The sequence below is a fragment of the Rhinolophus ferrumequinum genome, chromosome 7 (assembly GCF_004115265.2).
Source record: "Rhinolophus ferrumequinum isolate MPI-CBG mRhiFer1 chromosome 7, mRhiFer1_v1.p, whole genome shotgun sequence".
In the NCBI taxonomy this organism is placed as follows: Eukaryota; Metazoa; Chordata; class Mammalia; order Chiroptera; family Rhinolophidae; genus Rhinolophus; species Rhinolophus ferrumequinum.
In genome coordinates, this window is record NC_046290.1 from 63,505,471 (window position 1) to 63,514,558 (window position 9,088).

Below are 9,088 nucleotides of genomic sequence, written 5' to 3' on the forward strand. Positions count from 1 at the left end.
CTATGTTGTCAACCTTTGTACAATCTTTTTTACCTTGTGATATATTGGATGATGTGTACTACCAAAAGGGAAGAAACCAAGTAAAAAGGACCAGAGTTCCAAGAAACACGGACTCCAGCCCAAAAGAAAGGCAGACTATTTCAATAATGACAACAAATGGATGTTCTGAGACAATGGTTATACAGCAACCCAAACAGGAGGGAAATGGCCAGAAACCAGTCCAAAGAGAAAGAAAATGGAAGACTCTGGTAAGAAGGTTTCCAAGAAAAAAAAATTGGAATTGCTATATTATGTTAAGAAACTGACCTTGTGGAAACTGTACTGAGTATAGGAAGAATTAGCTGTGGTAGCAATGAAAATTAAGAAAGGCAATTAACTTCAGGAAAAAAAAATGACATTCATAATATATGACAACATTCAGCTGAGAATATTTTCATTTCATAATAAACACTGAATATACATCTAACCCAAAATTACAGTATTACTGTATTAATAGTATGGGAAAGGAGAAACAATGAGGACAGAGGTGTGAGAGCTAAATCTTTTATCTTATCTAGTAAGAAGCTGTTAAATAATACCTAAAATCGTTGAATCAGTAAACAGCATTATACAGTTACTATTTAGAATTATGGAATGAAGTAAATGCCAGAAAAATCAGCACCTAGAATCTAAATTGGTTCCCTCTCAAAGAGGAGAAGAAAGAGTCAGGATGGGGGCGGCTGGTTAGCTCAGTTGGCTAGAACATGAGCTCTGAACAACAGGGTTGCTAGTTCGATCCCCACATGGGCCAGTGAGCTGTGCCCTCCACAACTAGATTGAAACTACTATGTGACTTGGAGCTGATGGGTCCTGGAAAAACACACTTAAAATAAAAGTTAAAATTTTATATATATATAAAAGAAATAGTCAGTATGTGTGGATAGGGAACCCTTTATGTTGTTATCATCCCTCTAGTTCTATTTTACTTTCAACACTACATGCATGTATTTTTTTATAAGAATTAGTTTTAATTAATGTTTTATCAGGTTTTAGTAAAGTTTATGAAATACAATTTCACGGGTAGTCATTTCGTTAAATGAGAGCATTTCAATAAATTTGAGACAAATTACAGAATTATCTTGAGAAATATTACACTGATAATTGGCTAGGAGAATCACTGAATTATGGGTGTTGCTCAGAGAGACCTCCGTGGAAGAAGTGGATGGTATGTTACACAGAAAAAGGCCCTGGGCAAAACCTTCTGAAGGGAGAATGTAAAAATTAAACCAGGAGCTTGATTTCCCAAGGTTATCACACTACCTCTTTCTTAAAAGTTCCACCAAGATTGGCTATTCCAAAATGTCCCCAGCTTCCTGGGGCTCCTCTGGATGACACTGGCATACGTATGAAAGGCATTTTTTCGTACGTGATAGATTTAAGCTCAAGGCAGGAATGTTTGCTCCGAGTTATCTGAAATACATCACATACCCATTAATCCATCAACTCAAAACATATTTACTGCTACCTACCATGTGTCAGGCCCAGTACCAGGCAGTAGGGATACGACGATGAAAATGAAAAAAGATCTCTGGCCAAAGGACAACAACTTGGGAAATGGGATTCCTCTGGCAACTCGAAGGACTGTCTGTCATTTGCACCCACCAAAGCCTCCTGTCCCAGGCAGCTTACATTATCAAACGTTTTCTCAGCCTGGGAATGTGAATCCCAATAGATGCCCCGACTAGGAAGTGCAGGAATTCTACTTTCAGGGTGACTAACGTGGAGGGTGTATAAAAGACAAATTGATAGTTCCAACAGGAAAACTAAAATGTGTTGATGAGGAGGTAGGGCAAAAATAAAAGAGGCAGCATTTAATCTAAACCATTTCCTGTGACTTGGATTTCCTTTTAAGATTTTGGCCGCTTTATTATTTTCTTAGTCATCTTTTCTCTAGGCTTGTTGCAGGCGTAGTCCCTTCCTAGCAACCTCCCATCTGCTGGAAAACGGATTCAAGTGAAGGAGAAGCTGTGATGACACATCATCATCACTGGATGAAAATATTAGGGGGAAAGCAATACATGTACTATCCATGCATAATATCTATTAATGTCCTCTTCAGACTAATGAAATGAATTTTACATCACGAGAGAGCAGCTGTGTTGGCTGCTTCTACTAATGAGGAGTATTTGAAACTATCTGCAAGTAACTGCTATTCTTAATTGCCAGGCAATATCATTGACTTCAACCTAAGTAAATGTTCACATTGTTGGCCCGAGGAAAACACGTCTATATCAAAGTTTCATATATTGGGCTTTTCTTTGCTCAAAACACTGTTAGGTTTCTTGTGTCTTCTTTTTCTCCTGCTAGTGCAGATCCATTGCATTTCAAACCTTTTTTTTTTTTTAATCAAAACTAGTGTCTTTTTTTTTTCTTTTTTTTCCTGCTGGCAATCATGAAACCATTTTGAGATGTATAATCTCAGTCAGGAGATTCGTCTTTTGTGTGTTGGTCCTGGGTTAACGTAAGCCTTTATAATGGACAGGAAAAACGGCCTCTGTCTCCATGTGCCATACCGGTCAATAGCATACCGGCGAGGTTCCAGAGCTCAGTGGTCTGCAGCTTCTGCGAGGGCAGTGTGGGTGCGCGCAGAGATTGCAAGGGGGGACGGGATTGGGAGGGGAGATGCGGAGAAGGTGGAGAATAAGAATCATGTGTGTTCCTCTCGTGTACATCCCCCATTTGAGTTGACAGATGACGAGGACAACCTATAAGAAAGAACTAAGCGCAAATCTACTGGAACCCATCTCTCTCTCTGTGCATGTGCGTTTTCAACTAACTTTGGGAACTCGTGTAGACCCGGCATCGCGCCCTACGCAGCTTCGCCTCCGCCTTGGTTTCCCGCACCCTGCCTGCCCTCTCCGGTACCTCCTCTTCCTCCAGGCTAAGGATGGAGAATCCCTTCAGCCTCTCAACTCTGTCGACCGTGCCCAACCTCTCCGTACCCATCTCGCTGGGGAGGGGTATCAACCTGACTTCTGGACAGGGAGCCTCGGCCCTGGGGCCACCGCCGCTGCCACCCGGTCCGCTCAGCCGCCTGGTGTTCCTGGGAGTCATCCTGGTAGTGGCCGTGGTCGGCAACGCTACGGTGCTGTGTCGCCTGTGCGGTGGCGGCGGACCCTGGGCAGGTCCCAAGCGTCGCAAGATGGACTTCCTGCTGGTGCAACTGGCCCTGGCCGACCTGTACGCGTGCGGGGGCACCGCGTTTTCTCAGCTGGCCTGGGGGCTGCTGGGCGAGCCGCGCCTGGCCGCGGGCGACCAGGCGTGCCGCTTAGTGCGGCTGCTGCAGGCATCGGGCCAGGGCGCCTCCGGCCACCTCGTGGTGCTCATCGCCGTAGAGCGCCAGCGCGCCGTGCGCCGTCCGCAGGGCCCACCGCTGCCCGCGCGCGCCCTCGCCACCCTGGGCTGGCTGCTGGCGCTGCTGCTGGCGCTACCCCCGGCCTTCGTGGTGCGCGGCGGAGCCCCGCCGCCGCCACCTGCAGTGCCCCCGGCCACCCGCGCCTGGCCCGGACAGCGTCGCTGCCGCGGCATCTTCGCGCCCCTGCCGCGCTGGCACCTGCAGGTCTACGCGCTCTTTGAGGCCGCCGCGGGATTCGCGGCTCCGGTCGCCGTCCTGGGCGTCGCTTGCAGCCGCCTGATCTGCGCCTGGCGGCAGCGCCCGCCCCGGGCCCCATCGGCTCCCGCGCCCAGATCGGCGAGTCCCGGCCGAGCCCCAGCGCACAGCGCGCTGCCCCGCGCCAAAGTACAGAGCCTGAAGATGAGCCTGGTGCTGGCACTGCTGTTCGTGGGCTTCAAACTGCCCTACTTTGCGGTCCGCCTGACAGCCGCGTGGTCGTCCGCACCCGTGGGAGAGTGGGAGGCCGAGGGCCTTGCGGTGGCGCTGCGCCTCGTGGGAGTGGCTAACAGCGCTCTCAATCCCTTCGTCACCATCTTCTTCCAGGCGGGCGACTGCCAGCTCCGGCGGCGACTGCGGAGGCGCCTGGGCGCCTCTCTGCGGCGCACGGAGGGGAGTCGCGGAGGACGACGAGGGGGCCCAGGGCCACCAGGCTCTCCACCCGCCACCGCTGGCCCCAACCTCACTATCACCACGCTCGGCGTAAGCAGCTAGAGGAGGGCTGCTTGCGCCCACCCCTCCCGAGCCTCCGGCCGCGGCCCTGCTCCTGCGAAAGCGCCTTCTAGGTGCTCCATGGCCGAGACAGATCCTCTGCGCCGCTGCACAGCCTCCAAGGAACACGAAGCCGGCCAGGGTCTATCTATATAAACAACCGACAGGAGGGGTGTTCCAGATAGTGACACTGAAGCTGTCACCTGAGACACTCTCCTGCAATATTTCTTTCTAATGTTTACATTCTACATGCTTCCAATTCTTTCTTCCAGTCCTCTCACCTATTCCACTTGGAGACAGGAGCAAGCCATTGGAAAATTGTAGAAACAATCAAGTTACAGAGTTATTTTTGCAGTTCTCTTTCACGCTCCTGTAGTGTTCTGGATAAGATCATTTGTTTTAGCTAAATTGCCAAGCTTTCATTATTTGTTGCGTTATTATCCTGTTTTTACTTATCTTGAATCGTGTTTAATCAAGAGTACCTTCGGGACCAGAGAATTTGCCTGCCTTTCAAGGAGGAAAATCCCCACGTTGCTCTCTCCCTGAGGAGGGCTGTAAATTGTACCAGTGATACTGTCAGAAATGTAACCATGGCTGTCACTTCAGAGCTACAAAGTGTTTGGAAAATAAAAACATTTCCCATGACACCATTAGTACTGTTGTTTTACATGGTAATGCCGTTTCTCAGAAGAAAATCAGTACAGCCTTATTTCCAGTCTAGCTTCCATTTCAATAGAAACTGGGCTTGTAGGAGGGAGACATAAAAGCTTCCCTTAGTCCCTTTAAAGTTTTGACCATTTTCAGTAGGAAACTGTCCCTGTGCCCAGACCAGCCTCTACAGCTGGGATGCCATGCACAGTGGAGCCTCTCCGAATCGAAGTCTCCAGAGAACCAAAGTAGGGAATATGGGGCTGTCCTCAGATGGAGGAGCCTCATAGAGATTTGCAGCTACCAAGGAAGCTGCAATCCCAGAATAATGCATGTACATATAAGACTCCCTTTTAAAAAATGAAGGCAGTGTCTCTTGGTGTAGATTGCTGAGAACAAGGTCAAGGAGCAGATTTAATTGGGTAACCTCCTCCCTTAACTGTCCCTTGGTTCTAAGCTAAGTGGTCAGCACTTATGAACAAATATGTTTACCAGCGTCTTTCAGCTAAGAATCTGCATGCTTTCCATTACAGTTTGTGCGTTTGTGCACAAACTGTTTTCCCAGTATGTTTGTGCACAAATGTAGGACTAAGATGCAGAAAGGAAACAATTGATAAAGTCGACTTGACATCCAATGCTCTGTGGGGGCTTTCTTTGTTTTGTTCACTGATAAATTCCAAAATTTTAAAAAATACTTGACACACAGAGGCACTCAGCACATATTTGTTAAATAATTCATCATATGAGTCAGGCACACACAAAATGGATAAAAGATTTCTTTTACAAAAGATTTCTTTTCACATAAAAGATTTCTTTTACAAAAAGAAATCTTCATAGGCTTGGCTTAATACCTTCCTCCAAAATTCTGTCAAAAAATGTTACAGAGTTATAGTTTTCCTTCCTCTCTTTAATCCCCCCTATCCTGGTGAGGATGCTGCGATGTGTAATATACCAAGAATAAGTCAGCCCAAGACAGAAGAACACAGCTGTCTTCATGAACCCAAGTCGGGTTATAGCATTATTTTATTCATTAATAAACATTACCTGCTTGTTTAGAGATGCTAAGGTGAGTAAGACACATCTTTCCCTCAAAGAGCTTATAATCATATGTAGGGGACAACCTGACAATTATACAGCACAGTGTCCTGTGTGCTTTCACAGGGGTTCCACTCTGGGTGCCAGGGCACTGAAGAACATCTGGCCACCGTAGAGGACTGAGGGAAAGGCAGGAGAGAATTAGAGAAGGTTCACCAAAGAGGCTGAGTCTTGATGGTTGAGCTGGCATCATCAGGTAGGCAAGGTGTGTCTAGGAAACGGGAACAGCACTTGTAAAACATAGGGGAGAAAAGAACATAGTAAGGACAAGGAATGAAAATAGTTTAAAATGTCTAGCATTAGGGTGCCAGTGGGGCCCGGCTTGATGAGAGATGTGGCCGAGAAAGATAGCCTGGACCCAGTGAAGAAAGGTCTGCATGCCATGCCAAGAAAGCAAAAGTAGCCTTTGAAAGATACAATCAAATTGTAATATGATCAAATTTTGAATTTTGGACTGGTCATTCCAGTGATGGTATGAAGAATCAACTAATTGGAGTGGGGAGATGCCTAGAGGCAGAACTCAAGGCGGAAGCCCAGAGAGACCTCAAAATATGACCTGTAACATTGCATCACTTACAGTGCCTCCACTGAGATAATACATTTAAGCCAGTTGAGTTGGATTTTCTGATTTAGCTGGCTTAAATTTATTATCTCACATAACAAGAAGGCCAGTGGTAGGGCTGCTCTAGGATTGATTAACTGAATAGCTTCCTCACCTCATAATCAAGGACCTAGATCCTTTTTATCTTTCTTTCCTGAGGGGGTGCACTTGACATTAAGCTCAGTTCCCCTTGAGATCACAGAATGGCTGCTGCAGTTCCTGCCATCACATTCAAACATGACAATGTTCAAAGAAGACTTTCTCTTTTCTTTTCTTCACTCCTTATAAGAATGAAGAAACGTTTCTCGGAAGTCCTGAGCAGACTCTCCCACATGGCTTTTAATGATAGACCTATCATTAAAAAGGAAATAGGGCCACCATGATTGGCTTGGCTGGGAACTGAAGATATAAATTTGCATAGGGGAGGGGTGAAAAAAAGGAGACTTTCGTGTTTTCTTTTAGGAAAGAACGAAAGCGGAAGTACTTGTAGGGAGGGCAAGACTAAACTTTATACAATGGCAAAATTGTTCAAGAGAATGATTTTTAAAATATATTAGAGGTTTTCAGCTGACTGCCCACCAGGAATTGTAAGCACTCTCATCTGGGTCAAGAAATATAGAACACAAATTCAAGTAGTTAATTTGAATGCAATTAAACTGCATTTTACATAGATTTGTGGAAGATTTGGTTAAGACCAATTTATACTGAAATGCTTTCTCTTCTACACTAAGAAATTTCTCTATTTTACTAAATATGGAAACTTGATGGTCACTCTACGTGACTTGGTTCCCATTCTGACTGCATTTATCTGAAAATTAAAAATTTGAAGCATCCCCTCAGAATGGTCAGCATTGATCTCAGGAACCAGCAATGCTATAGAAAACTCAGAGACTCAGTTCTGTCCCAATCAAGGAGACCCCTAAAGGTTAGTCAAAATTTAGACTCTTGCTACAGTAGGATATACTATTCAAATTTCACAGCAAAGGTAAATGAGCAGTTGACCCTGAACTTGACCTCTTTTCCTAGGTATCACCCAAAATAAGATATGACTAGAGGAAAAACCAGACCACATACTTGGAATTTTTGAGGAATCTAATAATATCCATTCACCCATATGCATTCCCTTGGAGTTAGATTTTAACGAAGCTGCTGCACAGAGGCCTGGACTTCAGGACTCTGGGGGGCAGGGGACACTATTCATCCAGACGACAACGTAATGTCACCAACAGAACTGAGCAATGTGGTGGTCCCGATTTTCATCAGACCTTTAAATACTGAATATAAAGAATTCTATATCTTTAAAAAAAGAACTAGTCACGCAGCAAACAAACAGCTTAAAATAAGTAAACATGACCTATTACATAATCTAAAGCAGAAAGTATGTAGAAAACAACAGGAGTGTAATTAAACCACAACTAGTAACTAGCTATAAATCATTTACTAAAAATACAATAGTCTCATCTGTGGACAAGGAGATAGATTTCAAAGATTCTTTTTTCTAAGCCACTTCCTAGGAAACATGAAAGAAAGAAAATTTGAGGAGTTTCCCTTCCATTCCTAAAATGTTCTGACTTGACCGGAGGGAAAATATTATAATAAAAATGAATAGTTTAATTAAATTAAACAGATGTTCTGCCGAGATGGGAAGCAGCACTAATATAGTGCAAAGAACAGAGTCTTTACAGCCTAAAGACCTAGACTTGAATTTCATCCCTACTACTTAGTAGTTGTGTGACTTTAGGCTGTTTGCTGAATCTTTTAAAGCCTTGGTTTTCTCATCAATAAAATGGGGTTTATGCTATCTACTTCATAGTATTAATGTATGCAAAATATTTGATTGGTAGGGATGGGGAAGTCCTGTCAGTTTGTCTCTTCAGATTCACCCTGTACTCAATATATGAGTTATTTTCTAACACTGGGCTGTGAGGGATACAATCCAGTTGAGTAGTATAACATGAAGGGAAGCAAGAGATCTTGGGGAATCTGTGGGAAATTAACACAACAATGTGGTACACAGTAATAGAAAAGTTGGGGGGCTGGCCAGTGGCTCAGGTGGTTAGAGCTCCATGCTCCTAACTCTGAAGGCTGCCAGTTCGATTCCACATGGGCCAGTGGGCTCTCAACCACAAGGTTGCCAGTTCAATTCCTCAAGTCCCCGCAAGGGATGGTGGGCAGCGCCCCCTGCAACTAAAATTGAACACGGGCACCTTGAGCTGAGCTGCCACTGAGCTCCCAGATGGCTCAGTTGGTTGGAGTGCATCCTCTCAACCACAAGGTTGCCGGTTCGACTCCTGCAAGGGATGGTGGGGCTGTGCCCCCTGCAACTAGAAACGGCAACTGGACCTGGAGCTGAGCTGCGCCCTCCACAACTAAGACTGAAAGGACAGCAACTTGAAGCTGAACGGCACCCTCCACAACTAAGACTGATTCAGGACAACAACTTGACTTGGAAAAAAGGCCTGGAAGTACACACTGTTCCCCAATAAAGTCCTGTTCCCCTTCCCAATAAAATCTTTAAAAAGAAAAGCTGGCCTTCCAGAAGGTATAGTGCCCGTGATATTGTTAATTGCCTTCCTAGCATCTGTTTCCCCTTTTCTAACAGC

General features: G+C 45.3%; 1 protein-coding gene across 1 annotated transcript; it reads left to right on the forward strand.

Annotated features, from left to right (window-relative positions):
* The first annotated feature begins 2,770 nt into the window (after nt 1-2,770).
* On the forward strand, nt 2,771-4,776 carry GPR150 (G protein-coupled receptor 150). Its single transcript, XM_033110830.1, is given in 3 exon segments — nt 2,771-4,024; nt 4,026-4,091; nt 4,093-4,776. Coding segments are annotated over 3 exon segments (1,287 nt in total). The 5' UTR covers nt 2,771-2,926; the 3' UTR covers nt 4,216-4,776.
* The last annotated feature ends 4,312 nt before the right edge of the window (nt 4,777-9,088 follow it).